The sequence below is a fragment of the Harpia harpyja genome, chromosome 14, assembly GCF_026419915.1.
Source record: "Harpia harpyja isolate bHarHar1 chromosome 14, bHarHar1 primary haplotype, whole genome shotgun sequence".
In the NCBI taxonomy this organism is placed as follows: Eukaryota; Metazoa; Chordata; class Aves; order Accipitriformes; family Accipitridae; genus Harpia; species Harpia harpyja.
Genome location: NC_068953.1, coordinates 4,053,056 through 4,070,735, shown reverse-complemented (window position 1 = coordinate 4,070,735; position 17,680 = coordinate 4,053,056). Strand labels below are relative to the sequence as shown.

Below are 17,680 nucleotides of genomic sequence, written 5' to 3'. Positions count from 1 at the left end.
ACATTTCTTAGAGTTAATTTTTTTCCAAAAGATTATTTATTTTGGAATGTCTTCTATATAGCCCTGAGTGGAATCTTTTGTTTTTAGAGCAAATCATCCAATGTTAATTGAAGTCATAGATGTTAAAAAAAACAAAAACCCAAACTGTATTGTAAACCCTTCTAGGGCTTTAATCGAACTCTTATTGAAATCAAATTAAGCCTTACAGATGGCTCCAGCAGGCACTGGCTTGGGCTACATTGTAAATATGGAGCTGTTGCAGTTACAGTGAAAATTCAAAATTAGGAGTTTGGTTTGTATAAATTGTCTCAACTCGGAGGAAACTAATGGAGGCTTGGGCATATACATCAATTGAGTATTTGTCTCCTTGACTTTTTTATACTTAAAAATACAGTTGGTGCCAAATCCCATGCTCCTTGTCCAGGAATAAACCACCATTGTTTGTGGAAAATTTAAATGACAGGGTCATCCAGATCTAAATTTAGAAGCTTGTATTTAATATTAAGAATAAGTTCTGGTTTTATTTTCTTTAATTCCAGTTTTTCATGAGAAAAATCTGGATATCTCATGGGAGGTTGTCAGTATGGTGTTAAGAGCTAATAAAGAATTGAGAGAAAGGTTTAAAAAAATTATTTGGACTCTAAAAAATTAAACTTTTTTTTGCATTTCAAATAGAGCTTCTGCCCCTTAAAAAGTTTCTTAGTGAATGCAGCTGGTACGTTTCCTTGTATATATTTGAAGACTGAATTCTTAGGAAACTGCGAGCTTTAAACTTGGCCTTACTAAGTCAGAAGAAGACACCGGAGGAGATGCTGCTCTCTTCCATGAGCGCTGAGGTAACTTGGAGATGGATTCTGAAATAACGCTTACACCTTTTGAGGGTATAGTACTTCCCTTTGGTGTCCTGGGTGGACTTTGTTATGGCGTGGGATATGAACGTGCTTGTCCCCAGCGTGCCGGGTTTGCTCCTGCCTTTCCTGCCTGCAGGCATCACCCTGTTTCAGAGAAGAGCTCCGCTGCAGCCAGGGTCTCGGGCAGAGCTTTTGAGGTACGTCCCTGTCTCACTTCGTTAGTTCTCTGGCTGCCACAGGCTCTTCTGCAAGGTGCTGGTCTCCCTTCTCGGTACGACACTTAAGTGGGGATGCGTTCTTGGATCTGTCCACAACATCAAGCTGCTCGTAACCAAGAGCATGTCATAGGGACAATTCCCCTCTCCATTCTGTGTAGCATAAATCTTCACCCTTTATAATGCTTAGCTGCTATTCAAATGGCAGCCTTAAGTGTTCCCACAGTACAGCTAATAAATAGCTTTTATGCATAAAAGCTGGCTAGTTAGAACCAAAGTCCTTGCATCCATATTTTCTTCTGGAAGTTGTCATCTAGTATAATTTGTACTGTTTTACTTAATTGTATGGGCTATGGCATTACTGACCCTTAGCAGTATGTGAATACCGCCGTTGACTTCAGCTGTGGCATTACTGACCCTTAGCAGTATGTGATTACTGCCATGGACTTTACAAACCCTGTGAGTACTATTCCCTACTTTGATTAATTAATGTTTTGTTCCCAGATTTGTCAAGTTCAGCTGGGTTTTTTTTGCAGAGATCATGCTCCGTAAGCAGTTCTTTTGCTATGTATGTAACATTGCTGCTATAAGCAGCACTGAGAGCAGTGTGTTTGACCACTCTGAATTTTCTTTTTTTGGAGTGAACTCAAGCATATCGGAATCCGCACATTTCCAGAGCAGTAAACCCATGATACTTCATGCTCTGCCCATATCATCGTTCAACTAATTTGATTTGTTTTGTTAGTTTTTTTAAGTTTTGTTTTCCTAGAAAAACTGCAGACAATTAACTTGTCAAGACGGATGGTGATGATCTATGGTGCCTATAAAAGTTTGCACATCATATTCCTTGGCATGAAATACAGGCTATTTCTGTTGGCATAGCAATACTTGTGCCAGTATCTTTTTGTTAGTTGTGTCAGGGAGCAAGGATTGAATCATTCTAATTTTTTTTTTCCTTTCATTCAAAATAAGTAAAAGGATTTACAACAAATGCGATGGAAATGTCAGTTCGGCGTGGGGGTTTTTTTGGCAACTTCAGCTGTAGTTGAGAAATGTTGAAAAGTTTTTACCTCATTAAGGTTTAATAGATGCTTCTGATAAATTACAGAAAACGCTCTGTGATCTGAATTACCCAAGACTAGTTAGAAGATGTTGTCAGTCCATTTTCCGTAAGACTTGCTCCCTCCTGAAGGGCAAATACTTTCACGAGACCAGCTGTAAAGCCATCGCGGTGTTCTCCGTGAGATCAGTGGTAGTGGGCACAAAGCCGAACCGGCGCCCTGGGGTGCAGCCCTGCCAAAACAGACTTGCGCTGCTGGTTCTATTAAAAAGAAAGTAGGCCAGAAATCAGTTTATTCCCTTCTCAGCATTTCTTTGTAGAAAGCAGAAAAGCAGCTCACTGTCTAGATGTAAAGTGTGCGTATGTGATGTCTGGCTTGAATTTATGTTCAATAGCTTCAGTGGAGCTAGAACATCGATCAAGTATGACAAAGCAAGAACGATCTCATCTTCTACTTCAGTCAAAACAAAGATGTGATGCTCTTTTCCTGCCCCTTAGTGATAATGGAAAGGGGAGATAATTTAAATAATTTAATGGGTGCATTTAAAACAGGTCCTATTGTGTGTGCAGTTTATGGTACAGAGCAGCCTAATACTCCAGTATTTAAAAGTAATACAACATTCAAAGGGGCATTGTGCCGCTATGGAAAGTGGAAGCTTATTTTACATGAAGGTTAAACTGAGCTTTATTCTATGAACAGTTTCTGCACATCGGTCAGGTTCCTGGCATGCAAATGTCTGACTTTAGCACACTGGATGGAGCCCAAGGGCTCGGTGTTAATCTCCAAGGCCCTCCCTGGGGCTGGCGGGATGTAGTGCTGCGAACAGCCACCTCTCGATGTTGATGACCTCTTGTATCAGGTATGTTCCTCAAGAGCTATCAAGCCCAGGAAAGTGCCCCTCTGCAGCGGGGCCAGGGATCTCACTGCAGGGGGAGAAAAATTCTCAGATCTTTGGGACTTTCTGGAAATCATTTCCACAACTGTCAAAGCGAGGAGAAAAAAGAGGTGATGGCCACAAGGAAGCTACAGAGTGGAAGGGGATCAGTGGAAAAAAAAGAAGTAACTAAGTATACCTGTGCCTTTGTAAACTACATGCCAAGGTGGTCGAACACCCGAGCATCGTGAACATGCTGGCCCTTCTCAGGCATGGACTAAGGGAAGAGTAGGAGTTTGTACCAAGATTTCTGAATGAAACCCTCGCTGCGTGCGCCTGTCTGTGCTCCCTTGCGTGCTGTAAACCTGGCTGACCTGCGAGCTCGGGGCGAGCTCTTCGTCCCCCGCCTGGCTGGGGCTGGGTTGTTACTGCTGCGGTACCGCTTTGCAGATAAACGCTCTTTGGAGAGCTCAGCTAGCTGCTTGCTAAACAGGCCATTTTGTTCTTCAGGGTTGTTAGTCTGGCACCTTTTCTGCACATTAAATTCACACAACACAGCATTTAAAAATAAGGGAAGCAGATTCTCTCCGCGCCTTGTGCCTAACGGCAAATCTTACTCTTAACGTAAAAAACTTCACGTCTTCTGTTGCATTGGCTCTGTGATTTAACACTTGGGCTTTGCAGTGCAGCGGGCAGACTTCAGCAACCGAAATCTCACAATACCCTGTCATGTTCAATGCCCCGGGGCACCTCGGTGTGGGCGCCGTGAGGAGGGGACGGGCAGCGATGTTGGTTTGTGGAGTGGCAAATGGCATGTGCCCAAGGGATCCCTGACCGAAGGTGTCCATGGGTCTGGTAGTGGCAGGACCAACGCTCAGGATTTCATGGTGGCTGGTGGTAGTTCCTTGTTCTGCAAATTAATTTGCCTTTTCTTCTCTCTGGTGCGTGTTTCCCATTCGGTTCCTTGGCCGTGTCCCAAACCCGCGTGTGCTCCTGTTGGTTGTGTAGCAGCTGGGTTCCTATGCCTGTTTCTCTCTGATGAGTCCCTGCCAGCGAGGACGTTTCTTTCACATTTTCGTGCTACATTCCTGAAGTTTTGGTGGCCATTCCATGCTATTTGCTCAGTTGAGAGAATGAAAACTGAAACTGCTTACAGCTTCCCCCCGACCCCAACATTATATTCTTTTTCCTTTATGAAGGCCAATTACTTTCATTAACTCTCTCAAAAAACATTAGCGGCTCCCTGGCAGAGAGATTTAGATATGGCAGAACAAACCTGCTGTAGGAGCAGCGCCTTTCCCACTGTGAATACCAATGACCAATTTAACAGACGGGTCCCTCATCAGCATTTCTTAATACCTGGAAAAAGAAAATGAAGTCATCCGCATGCTTCTCAGTCTTCCAGGGACCATACGAAGTAGCGAATGATCAAAAAGCCTCAACTTTGAGCAGACAGAGAATAAAGCTCAGCGAGTTTAAGAGCTTTAGGAGGCATCTAGCTCAGCTGCCCGAGTTGCTGTCTGTGGATGTAGGGTCTCGCTGCTGTGAGCTGTGTGTTTTCTCTGCCTCGTGAGTAAAGTGAGTCCAGAGAGGCTGTAAAACCTCTGGATCCAGGCCAAACCCCTGCACTCACTGGGAATCTTTCCATTGCCCTCACTGGGGCTTGGACGAAGCGGTTCAGCCCTGACACAAGCGGGAGCACGCATGAGACGGGTGAGACCTTCCAGGATCTGTTTATCTCAAATATGTACGTTTTGCTCTTGAATATCATGAAAGGGAGCAAGCAGCTCCTTGGCTGAATAACAAATTGGCCCATCAGGATAAGAAGCGACCTAGAAATTACTTTGTCCCAGAAGAAGGATTGCAAGAGAGGGATGGTGCTTCAGAAAAGCATGGGGTGATGAACTTAGACCCACGTCCCCAAACCTCGCTTACCTCAACCCGTTGCATGTCCAAGGTGAGGTCATTTTGATGATGATGCCCGAGCTAGGAATGCCTTTGTGCCTGCCGGCTGCTTTGCTTAGATTAATCTGCGTTGCGTATGTTTGGATATTCCAACCTGGGATCAGCCACCACAGGGGTCACACCAGCTACTTTCCTTTCTGTTGTCGCATATAAAGGATCCCTAGAAACTAGCCTGTTTTCCCGAACAATGAAAATGCAAATTAAGAATGTCAGCTCTGTACCCAAAAATAAGATTTTGAAACCATTTAGCATTTCACAGTGGTTCAGTGACAACTTGAAGACTTGCAGTTGTCTCTCATGATGAGAGGCAGGCAGAGTTCCCAAGCTCATACTCAGATCTGAGCACCAATGAATGCTTTATCCCAAAACTTCATAATATATGTGTTATTTGTAGTGCTTTTCAACTTCAAAGAGCTTGAAAAATATTAATGCAACTTCACAAAAGGCTTCTGTTCTCACTGCCACTCTACTGATGGGAAAATGGAGACGTGCCTGAGTCTGACTGGGAGCTGCTGGGGCTCAGCGTGCCCGGACGGGGTCTGGCTGACAGCAGGGCCACGGGCAGCCCCTCATACCAGCACAAAATTGCTGGGCAATTCCTTGAAATGGTTGAACGTGTCATGATTTCAGATCTCTTCAAATTTATCAGAAAGTTTCCATTCCAAATTCTGTTTTTCTTTAGAATCGTGGACAGCTGAGCGTGCAGGGAAGGACACTTCAGTTTCCTTTTCTCCTGCTTTTTAAATTATCGGGTGAAAAAAACGCAATGTAAAACATATGTTTTCCTACTTGGGGTCGAAAATGCTGAGCAGAATCTGCAAACTGAACTGTAAAAAAAAAAAAAAAGACACTCAGTCTTAGTGCTGTGGGACCATGATGGTGCAAAGGGCTTGGCTGGAGGGGCTGGGTGAGCACATGGAACTGGGGGACCCCCAGTCCCTCCCCAGTGCTGCAGGCGGCCGCAGCAGAGCCCTGCGAGGACTCTGCAACGCAACCAGCCTCCGCAGCATCCCCCATCAGTGATGCCTCAGGTGTACATTTCTTCAAGCATGCATAAACAGCGATGTACTTTTGTAGTATTTTCAGGGCTGACTCTCCTGGGTGTTTTAGTCTGTCTTTCCTTCTTCACAGCTACGAAGGATTTTTTCCTAAAATGTAGTTTTATGTACACGTATGCAGTGAGCAAAGTGCGGTATCCTTAAAAAGCCCATTTACAAGGAACAAATGAGAACTCCGTACAGTAAATACCATCCAGAATTACACTGTCATTCTGGACCTAGCAGAATTTGATGGGCCAAGTGATTCATCCGTCAAAATCATTTTCCAGAAAATCATGGTACTGGAAGATTATGCTTTTTATTGAAAGAAAATATCGCTCTTAATGTTCAGTACTTCTTGGCTTTGCCATCGAAGTTTAAGCAAACAAAAACAATGTATCTTGTGGGTTTTTCGTGCTTAATTCAAAAGAATGGAACTGCAGGGTATAAAATTGTAGGAGAAATTTTTATCCCAATGCTAGGCAAAATTGGGGTTTTTTTGTTGGTCTTTCCACTCCCCCCAAATTTTAACAGTTTAATAGAATAGCATAAGGATCTCCAACTTAGTCCAGAGTGGTGAGCTAACCCTTCTTAGGGAGGTAGGGGAGTACAGCATGAATGGGGAAACAGACTTCCCACAGAGCTAAAATTTCTTACTGTCTCTCTCTGACCAAGTGAGGTGTAAAAGCCTGATACCCCTCACGGATCTACACCCAACATCATCTCCCTAAGCAAGCTGTCTTTGTGGCACGAGCTGTGTCACACACAGATTCTCCCCAAACCGCATAAGCACAGGGCATCCCCAAATTGGCACAGAGCAGTGCCATTCACCCACGACCCATGCTGGTGCTGAATGCTCTTTCTGCTTTCTTAAAAAAAAAAAAAGAGGGGGGAAAAAAAAACCAACCCAATAATTACAATTGAACATGCCTTGGTTCAGTAATGACTTTGTTAATGGAGTGCACGTTGTATAGTGAGACCCAGACATTTTACAAAATACAAATCTTTTCAGAACGCTTTCTGGATTTTTTCATGGGTGCTGGGAACATCAGTGCTCCGGTTCTGCATCCATGCAGGTCTCCCAGGGGTTCTGGGGGAAGCGAGGCAGCGCGATCAGGAGGAGGGTGATGCCGCAGATGAAGAGCAGGACGAAGGAGGCGCAGGCACAGGCGAAGGACCAGGAGTAACTGTACTCAATCCAGACTGTCTCCTTGCTGTCGATCATCCTCTTCACAGATTGTCTCATGACTTCAACAGAAATGATGATGCAGAGACCTGGAGGAGATAGGAGCAGTGGGTTGAATAACCACCTGTCAATTTTCATCCTTAATTAACCACTTCATCTGTCTTTTTGCATACAGGAATTGCAGTGAGATTCACAGGTGAGTCACTGACTTCAATGTGTGAAGGAACCAACGCTCGCAGCTGCTTAGAGCTCTGCTATACCGCAGGCCGTCCAAGTCAGCCGGTGACTTGTTGAGTGTGATCTTTTAGGCAGGCTTGGATGGGAAACTCAAAGTGGTGGAGGAATAATTGCATTCCCTAGGGAGCTTTTCCAAAGGTTGAGTAAGCTTTTTATTGAGGTGACAATTTGCACCTCTGTCTTTCAGTCACTGTGATATGTCAAGGTATTACGAGCTCGTGTAAAAATGCGGTCTTCGTGGTTTTGGGAGACAGCTGTGTATTTTGGGCCTGGATCAGCTGTTTCTTTGGTTTGAGTCTTAATAAATGAGACAGAATAGTGTATATACCTGGCTTAGACTGGGGCTGGCACTGAATATACTAGAAAAGCCCCTTTTAAAGGTAGTTGGAGAAAACACGGACAAGCTGCTGGGTAATGCTTGCTAAGCAGGACATTTTCAGCTGGAGCACCACATAGGGACTTGCAGTCTGACTGGGGCTAGGAAGAAAACTCCACTTCAGGGCATTTTTAGAAGTGTCTCCATCCTCCCAGGATCTATCTAAATTTCTCTGCGTTGTCCCATGAATTGAGTGCAAGTATGTGAGCACCGAGCCTCCTACCTGCGAAGGTGTAGAACATGGATGCTGGCTTCAGCAGATAGTCCATCTTCTTCCTGAAGGATAAGAGGACGCAGATTGTTCCGATGATTGCAAAGCCGACGCTGAAGATGGCAATGGCTGCAGCTGAAATGCTGTATTCTGCCAAAGCAAAACAAACACCAAAAAATTGCAAATGTATGCAAATTTTGAGCGTGCTCCTATCAGCTGTGGTGACTTTGCAGTAGGTCACCCCGAGAAACATGTAACCTCCTGCTGCTGTGGAGAGGTGGCTTTGGTGAATTGAGTATTTCCCTCAAATAAAAGCAGCGGCAAGTATTGGCCATGTACCTTTTGAACGCGAAGGGTATAAAAACAGAGCAGGAGGAGGGAATGCTTTCTGAACGCTTACAGAAAGAGCAAATGGCACCTCTATTGGTCAGATGAAGCTCTAGGCTGGAGTGGTTTTAGCTCTGCTGCATCGATGTTATTGTTGAAGCCTTACTGGGCTCCACGCTCTCGTTTCTTCCGTCACTCCACACTCAGCTCTCAGAGTAAATGGACAGCTCTAGGCTATTTTTATTCCACGTCTGTGTTGCAGAGCCCCGACAAGGCCCCCGTGCATGGTGCCGATGTTGTAGCGATGCAGAAAGACAGCTGTATGCTCCATAGGGCTCAAAATCTGAGCAGGCAAAGCAGGCAGGAGGCCAGAGGTGAAGTGTTTGCATAGTACTTTTTTTTTTGTTTTTGTTTTTTTTTTTTAAGACAACGATTTCCAGCTCTGTGAAAACCCAGCTTCTTCAGGGCATAGGATTAAACCCTCCATAAAATGTCCTGGTTTTTGCTAAGCCAGCTAAGATGTGCGCTGGACACTTCCCCCAGCTGAAGCACACTTCAGTGCCCGAATGGAGGGGAAAAATTGCTAATTGAATAATTCAGGCCTTCATTTACATATTGCATTCGTTTTCAGATTAGTTTAATATTTAACACATGTAGCCATGCGTGAACATCATAGTGCCTGATGATATTTGCCTTTCAAGCCATTTAAAAAAAAATATCTCCCAGGCAAAATCATGAAGAATTTTTTTGCCTGTTACTAATTAGCTCCCATCAAAATGTAGCTATTTCTGCGAAAGGGAACAGCAGATCAGTCTGTGTTCTCATTGCTTTTCATACCACTGTTTTATTATAATTTCCTTAATTATGTTTCCTTAATAATGTTTCTCTTTACTATGTGCTGGAACTGCCTGAAAGAGTTCGTTTCGATGTAAAATCTTTTGCTGGGGCTTAAGGTTTTTCTTTTGCTTCAAAGAAAAGAAATTCTTCCTGATTTTTTTTCTGAAATGACTAAGGCGTTATTGGGTGCATTTTTAAGATCAGATGGCTGGATCTGATCGTATAAATGAGCAAAAGCAGGTAGTTCAGATATATGCTGTTCTAGCCACTTAAAATTCCCAGTCTTTTCTGTCTTAGGAAACTGCTCTTTTAGAAAACTTGTGTGCAGGGTTTTCCACCATTATAATTTCCATGGGAAGCAAAGCAGATTGTTTAATATGTGTAATGTAATCATCAGTTCATTTACTCCACAGCAAAATATGTCGTGTGGCAAACTAGAAAGGAATTTGTCCTTAATAAGAGGATGAGAAAGAGAGGGGAGCACATTAGATAAGTGCTAAAAATATTTGGCTTTATCAGGGACTTCTTAGAAACATGGAATTTGTCTGTGAAAGAGTGTTTTCAAAACCCATGCTTTGTAAACGCTGACTGTGTGTGTCTTTGTAGGATCTCTGTTCCTTCCTTCCATTGATCACACTGCTCTTTACATGACTTTCATATAAAATCAATATGAAGCATAAAATTCCTAATGGTCTTCACAGAGTCTCTGTACTTCTTTTCAGGGTCAAGACTCTGCTTGGGGTAGGATTTATTAATTTAGATTTTATTAATGTCCTCTTCCTTCGATGGCAAAGGCTCAGTGTGTCGCGGATAGTGCCAATGTTGTAAAGTAATTTTTAGGCTGAAAAGACTTTTTGCAGTTTTCATGTGCATCGACATTGTTATATATTTGTGGGACAACTTTAAGTAAAATCACACTTATGAGTGTGATCGTATATAAAAATTATTCTTCCTGGGAAGTTGGCATTTGACCTTGTTCAGAGCATTTTTTTTTGTACATTTTTCCCAGCTGGTTGTATCCGATAGAAATTCCTCTACTGCTTTCAGTGGAACCAGGGTTGAACCCGCATTTTGGGAACCCCTTTCCCTTAGATCTTGTATGCACCTCAGTTAGGAAAATATTTTTCAGGATCATTCTTACCTTTCTGGGTGGTTACTTCAAATATCTCCGAGCTCTGTCCTGGAGTGAAGTGCTTGAAGTAGGAGCAGTTGTGTTCTGAAAGAGAAAAGGAAATTTAATTTTGTGTGCTTGGAAACTTCTGATAAAATGTAGTAAAACTGAATTTGCTTTTTATTGATGTATCAAATTTGCAATGTTTTTAAGGTTTCGTACCCTTGGTGATACCGAGAAATTGGAGTTGGATCTGTTTTATTCGGGAGCAGGTGAGTGGCATGAACATCCCAGGCCACCGGCTCCAGCACGGACAAGGCTGAAGCCCCCCGATACCTTTTGTGGGCTGCTCCCTCCAAGAGCTTTGCACACTGATTGCTCCCCTATCTAAAATATGAATTACAGATCATTTCTCTCATTCTGTCTTTGGCCGTCACACGTTTCTGCCTCTCCGTGTAGCTGTATTTCCCGGCGATGAGACCTGCCATGCCCGCAGCTGAGCTGGCATCTCGGCTCACCTCCCCTCGCCACCGCCAACCCGCTCCGTAGCGGCATCGGCCGCAGGAGGGTCACCGCTCCTGGGGCGAGCTTGGATTCCAAAAAGGGAGGATGGAGTGTCCGCATCCAGCTTCTCCCGGCTCTTCCCTCCTCCAGCTCACAGACCCCTGCGTGGCAGCGGCTGGCGGGGGGGAGCAGCCGTGGGGATGTTTGCTGCATGGGGAGGGGGCGTCACCACGCTACGGGGGGGGCCGAGAGATGAGGCTGCTGGAACGCAGCAAAGCACGTGGTGTTTTACTACGATAGGGATGCTAAGGGCCTTTTTTTGGCTGCCAGTAAAAAAAGACAAAAGCTAACTGAAGCCGCAAACTGTTGTCCGGGGAAGGGAAGGCTGATCAAAGCCATTCGCGTCAAGGACGAGGAGGCTCTCACACAACCTGGCTTTACCAAAGTTCACTCCCATCAGACGGGTCTATTAAGTTAATTTGATAAGCTAGCAGAGTTAGATAGCAGGAGCTTTATGAAGTTCCTCTGTCTGGACTTAAAGCGAGCACGCTGCCGGGTACATGGGGTATTTATAGAGTGGTTATGAAGTGAACAGAGATCAAGATTGTGGGGCAGGGGGATACTGGGAGAAGGGAAGTTTTAGCTGAGTCTCTTGATGGCCACGATGTTGTTTCGTACTCAGCCTAGTGGGAGTCAGCCAGCGAAACGATGTTATTGCTCTCAATAGCTACAGAGGAGGCTTTCAGCCTCAGCATCTCAGTGGGATGGGGAAGGGTCTGGTGAGGACCTGCTGACTCGAAGATTTGGCAGCAGCAGGGTTAGGGTGGAGGGTGTTCTTGCTATTTATAACTGATTTAATTGAGGGTTTGAAGGGGCACGGAGCTGGGAGAACAGTTGCTCGCCAGGAATTTGGCTGGAAGGGTGCAATTGCAGAGATGCGTCGAGCAGCGCCAGCTCTGATTGCGCTATTCTGCTGAACCGGGCTGGAGAGGACACGCTCAGCGCCTGCCCAGCACCCCTCCTGCACCCCAGGTTGGACTCCCATCAGACCGGGAAATTGCGCCAAGATTGCACAAAATACAGGCGCTGCCCACAGCAAGGGGCCACGTGGTTAACACCAGCATCTCTTGTCCATTAAGTAATGGAGTTTTAGCACCAGGTTCCAGGAGTTGCTGGGAGAAAGGCTGGGATAACTTTGTGGTCGTCTCCAGCATCCAGGCTGGGACAGGCTGCCCCAGCGCAGGTCCCGGGGGAAAAGCCTGAGCCAGGTCCCGGGTGCAGAACCATGCAGGGTGCACTGAGGGTTTCTGCACATTGTGCATTTTGGTGGTTATTTACAGCATTAATTTCTAGTGGCAAGAAGGTACCAGTGTACTGTGTGTTACCTGTTGGTTCTTGTGGTTTTTTTCCTGTTATGGAAATGGCAGATGTTGGAGTTACTGATTCAAGGAGGATTTATTTTCTGTCTCCCAGGAGATAGGCAATTGTAAAGCAACATTTTTGGGCCCGTTAGTGGAAGATTCCTTTGAGACCGTCTTATCTACTTAATTTTATAAGCTGACTTTTATTTCATCTGCAGCTTCTGCTTGCTGGAGACTAGGCTAATGTTCAGCTCTGGCATCTCCTGACCTGTTCTTTATTATCCTTACAAACGACTGGAGGAAACATTTGAACTCAGACATCTACGACCGAAATTACAAATTTTGAACCCCAGATCGGAGGTTGTGTGCCTCTGCCAGCGACCGAGTGGTGGCCGAGGCTGAGCATCATGTCTGGTGATCCCAGTTTGGGGATCCTTTGGCTCCTGTGCTAAAGGGGAGGGAGACGGGATGAAACTGGGACACTTTATTTTGGATTGTTTGGTTTGGCTTTTAATTAATTCTCTGAAAAGCCTGAACTCAAAGGAGTCCCCAGGCATGTTGACTGTACAAAGCCCAAGGTGAAGCCATCTGGACATGGTGTGATGAGGGCCACGGCACAGCTTCGTGTCCATTGCAGGTGAACCAAACCAGCCCGGTCCACCCTCCGGTCCCTGAAGGCTCATCACAAGGGGAGCACACAAAACCTTCTTTTAGAGATGGTCTTGTCTGCAGGAAAAGTGCTGCCTCTGTGCCTTGTGGCTTATAGCAAAGCTCTGCCAAGGTATGATGAATGGGGTTATCACAGAAGTGGATTAGCTCTAGGGGAGATGTTTTTGGCAAATGCATTTATTGCTGAAAAATACAACTAGATTGTTTTTGGTGAAATGATATATTGTTTTAAAGATGCTTCAGTGCTCTGCTGAGCTGGGAATATCTGTTTCAACAAGGCTCCCTGTTATTCAAGAGAACTGAGGCACTTCAATACCTCTCTGGTGCCATCATGAATAAGAGAAAAGCCCATTTGTGTCACACCGCATTTACATAATGGATAGGATTTAAAATGGGTTTTATAATGGATGAAAACTGTGTGGTAATCTTTGTTTCTCTCCACCCCTAATTACATTATCTCTGCCACGAGGTCACCTCAGTGTGCTGATGGGAACAGTCCAGGGGCTTTGTGCGTTACGGCTCGCGTGAACTTCAGGGTTGTAACGTGGTTTATCACGTGGTGTCCTCCCCCTTCCAGGTCACCCACCCTTACAGCCCTCGTGGTCCCTTTCCTTCAAACCCACCATTCCTGGATGACCGCTGTGCGGGGGGCGAGCGGGCCAATTCATCTTTCCTCTATTCGTGCAGAGCCAACCTCTCCTGCCGCTCGCTGCCACGGGGCTGGATCCCGTCGGAAGCGCAATCCCATCGGACTACGGTTGAACCTTGGGGGTCTGCAATGTGGAGACCTCGTGGGGGAAGAAAGGGCAGAAAGGCCACGAGAGGTTTGGGCCATGCAGAGTTTGAGGTGGCAGCTGTCACCCGTGAGCATTGGGGTGACAGGCTGGGAAGGGGCTGGAGCCCACCTTGCTCTTGAACCCGAGGTGGACACTAGTGTGTGGGGTTTTGTGGCAGGCTGGATGGTTAGAAAAAAACCTGGATTCCGCTTGCGTTAACTTTGGGAGACAGGACTTGCTGCTGTGATTAGAGGAGGTGTTCAGGCGAGGGCTGAGCGGTGGAGGGGGCCAGACCTTGGGCTCCGTCCTGGCCGGCGAGCCAGGGGAACGCCTTTGACACACACGGAGTTTTGGAGAGGGTGTCTCCAAACAATTTAATTTCATACCAGTCTTGCAGAGTGAGTCTCTTGTATGAGACAGCCCTGCTGATAACCCGTTTGCTCGAGCACTTTTCCTCTCCGGTTGCCTGAACTCAGGTTCCCATATTTACAAGGACCTATTTAACCCGCTGGCAGCACATGCAGGCTGTAGAGCATCCCCGCTGCTGCTGCCCAGCGTGCAGGCACACAAGAGCACACTTTGTAGGGCAGCACCTACGCTGGAGTTACTGGCAGTGAAGGCAAACTCAGTTTACAGCTGGTAGTAAACTGCCCCAGTGCCCACTGACCACAGCTAAAAACGTCTCAGTATTAATCTGAATTTGCCTGGTTTTAACAGCCATTTCCCTGATCGTTTTATTTCTTACAGCAGGATGCTGAACCCTTTCCAATTTGTCAACATCCTCGGAAGAGCTCTGTAAAATTTTAAAGCTCTGCCTAAATCACAGTCCTGCTTTGTGGACTGCGAGCCAAGTCATCCTCCCCATTTTGCACTGTGCTGAGCTCAAAACCTAATAAATAACGTTAATCGTGCCATCCATTTCCTCCTCAGGGAGTGACTGGTAAATGATTATTAATGCAGTGATAAATTCTTATGTTTCTTTTCCAGTCCTGGCAGTAACGTCTGGTTATGTGTCATGATTTTCAGGAAAACCAGTGCCCACATCTGCTCTTTTACTGCATGTTTGTTCATTCACATTTTCTCGACTGCTGCAGGTTTCACAACCCCAGTGTTTCCCTGCTGACATCTCTTACCAGAAGTGTGAAATCAATCTAACGCGAGCCGTGTGGACGCAGCATCGTTCAGCAGCCCGGATCCGTGGGGGCCACGGTCTCCCCCCTCCAACCCACACTGTGTTCCCCGTGTCAGTAAAACGGGGATTAAAATATTTATATTATAACTCAGGTGCAAATTTCACCCTTTGAAACCTCGGATGCTGATTACGACACAGGATGTCAACCAAATTCCCAAATATCTTTAAAAACTGGAAAACCACCTCCGGGGTGGGACGGGTGGCTCAGCCCCTCCATCACCACCCAGTTATTTGCTGTGCCCGCCAGAACAGCAACGCTGGGACATGATTCAATGCCCGTGCAAGCACATGCTGATGTCTGTCAAAGACAGTAGCTGCTTTCATGCTGCCCTGCCTGCGAATCTGCTTTTTGCAGACAGCTGGATATTTATGAGTTTTATATTTACCCCACGGTTGTGCAATTTGGGGTGTTTATCCACCAATTTCTATTGTTTTTCATTTTGTGGGAGTTTTCCTCTGCATGCGAGGAAAGGCATACAGTGAGGAATATGTTTCTAGGCTCGTAAGTACCTTCATGAGAGACATTAACTGTACAGATGACACACTCCCAAATTTGGTTAGAGGCAGATCCAAACGCTGAGGCTGAGCTCCTCTCTTCAGAACATGTAATTTCGCCAAAGTGATAAAGAATTGCGGTAATACAGGGAATATACAGTAAGCCCAGGCAGTAAGATTTTTCACAGGAAATTTTCAAATATGTGTTAACATATATATTTCATTTCAAGCAGCGAGTCTAACGTGAAGGCAATCCTGTTATTTCTGTTCTGGAACACATCCAGTACCCTATGAGCCTTCTAAAAAAGCAGCAGAGCTCAGTCACGGAGGGAGTGTATTAGTGCATATGGCGCGAATGTTGCTGACTTTGCGATCAGCAAAAACATAATGAGCTCCTTTTACCATGGGAATGTAACGGTCTTCCCGGAAAGCAGCCGTGCCCGCTCCCCCGCTGCCCTCCGTATCGATTGCACCGGAGGAGCCCAAGGTGGAGATGCGTGTGGGACCAGGCAGCCTCTGCCGAGAGGTGAGGAGGCTCAGTAAGTCGTTGAGAAATCGCTTCGAACTCAGTTTATGACTTTTTTTTTTTTTTTTTTGAAGTTGGCAAAACAGACTGCAGGTCCCTGTTCCTCCCTGCCCTGAGGAACGGTTGTTACTGAAATAGCTTGGAGATAACCTAATGCCAGCCGTGAACAGGCTGTTCCTTCATAGCTAGCTGGATCTTTAGGATTTCCAGATCCAGCTATGTATTCTGGACCCATAAATCCTCTTTCTTGCCCGCTGCCGTCAGCGTGCCCTCGTGCTGCGGGACCCTTGGCTGATGTCAGCAAAACTTCCTCCATCCCAATTTCACTCTGCGATTGCCACTGTGTCCGATCCTCCTCCCCTTCTCCCTGCCACTGTCGTTGTTGCACAGGAGACTCAAATATGGTCACAAACAGACGTGCAAGGCAACACAGCGCGCACTTACAGCAAGAGAGATGACAACGAGGTGTGTTTGCAGACCAGCATGAAAACAGCCCCATGCAGCCCCACGCCAAATTAAGTGCCACGGGAACACGGACCCTGTTTTTCCTTCTGCCACGTCCTGCAACCTCCTAAGCAAAGCCTGGCGTGACCGCCTGGTGCTTTCTCCCGTGCATTGGTGGGTGGTCACCTACCTCCTGGCAGGCTTATCGGCCCACAGCCCTTCTCTTTGGGACCTTGCTCCTGCATAAAAATCCGCTTTGTACAGAGTCGCCATAGCCCGAAATGAGCCGCTTCGCAGGTGGCGTTATATTCCTCCACTTTGGGGCTCAGCACGGCCCAGTGGTCAGTCACTACGGCTGCAAACAGGAGCGAGACGCCAACCAGGATCACGGAGAACGTCAGCCGGACCTTCAGGGGTTTGTTCTCATCCATCCCGCTCCAGACCGGTGCTCCCAGCGGAGCACAGTGGGTGATTCGCGAGGTCTCTCGAAATCCTGGCGCATCTGAACGTCGGCAAATGTCAGCTCCGCGCCGCCCGGGGAGAGCGGGGCGGCCGCAGACAGCTGCTGGGCTGTGTCAGCCGTAGCGTAGCGAGGAGGCTATTAATGCACGTAACGAGAGCAGCGCCCGGCAGAGCTCAGCTTTCTGCCCCATCCCACCCGGTTTGTTCTGGATTCCCACGAGCCGAGCGAGCGGGCGCTCGCCCAGAGTCGCTACAGCCGCCGTTCAAAGGCAGTAATCTCTTGACTTGCGGCATGCCCAGAAATAGGCATTAATAGGGTGATTAACTTTTCAGCGAGGTTATAAAAACATCTGTGTTTATAATAGCGCCGGGCCTGAGTTCAGTCTGATCCTGAATAGTTTAATAGCCCCGGAGCCCGCAAACTGCACGCCTACGCCTTCAGCTTGCGGCAGCCTCTGCGAGGAATGCAGAGCTGGACGTCCCTCCAGAACTGAGCGCCGTGGTAAAATGAGCAAGCTTAATTATTTTATTGTTTATTTTTAATATAATTATTTTAACTAACCTGAAGTATTCTGAGTAGTTGGGGTTTGGGTTGGGTGGGTTTTTTTTTTTTTGGCCTTGTGCCTGTTTTTTCTAAAGCAAAACCTCTCGAGTGCTCGCTTGCTTTCCCACCATCCAGGCTTGCCTCGATGCGTACAGTAACTCCAGCACCCACTCGGCACATCTTTTCCTTCTTTCAGAAGTGACTTTTGTCGCCCTGAACCCAGATTGCTGGGGCTGGGGCCAACCTGTCTCCTTCCCTTTGATATTTCAGCTGATCGTAAAGCTAATTTGATGATAATGTCAATGCAGAGGCCACTGTGGAGATGACATTACAATTGCGATGGCAAACTGAGGAGGATGACAGTACCTGAATGTCAAAAGAATGGTTAAAAAAATGCCGGTGGAAAGCTGCAAATATCA

At 46.4% G+C, this 17,680-nt stretch overlaps 1 protein-coding gene across 1 annotated transcript; it reads right to left on the bottom strand.

Annotated features, from left to right (window-relative positions):
* Window positions 1–6,934: 6,934 nt before the first annotated feature.
* On the bottom strand, window positions 6,935–16,857 carry CACNG1 (calcium voltage-gated channel auxiliary subunit gamma 1). Its single transcript, XM_052808083.1, has 4 exons — window positions 16,446–16,857; window positions 10,319–10,393; window positions 8,026–8,163; window positions 6,935–7,278 (listed from the first exon to the last, which is right to left on the bottom strand). Exons 1-4 carry the CDS (start codon window positions 16,684–16,686, stop codon window positions 7,052–7,054), a joined length of 681 nt encoding a protein of 226 aa, XP_052664043.1. The 5' UTR covers window positions 16,687–16,857; the 3' UTR covers window positions 6,935–7,051.
* Window positions 16,858–17,680: the final 823 nt, after the last annotated feature.

Coding starts and splice junctions, on each gene's coding strand:
- CACNG1 (XM_052808083.1), bottom strand. CDS start 16,686: ATGGATGAGAACAAACCCCTGAAGGTCCGGCTGACGTTCTCCGTGATC. Junction 8,164..10,318: donor TGAAGTAACCACCCAGAAAG/GTAAGAATGATC, acceptor TTGCTTTGGCAG/AATACAGCATTTCAGCTGCA. Junction 7,279..8,025: donor CATGTTCTACACCTTCGCAG/GTAGGAGGCTCG, acceptor TATCTCCTCCAG/GTCTCTGCATCATCATTTCT.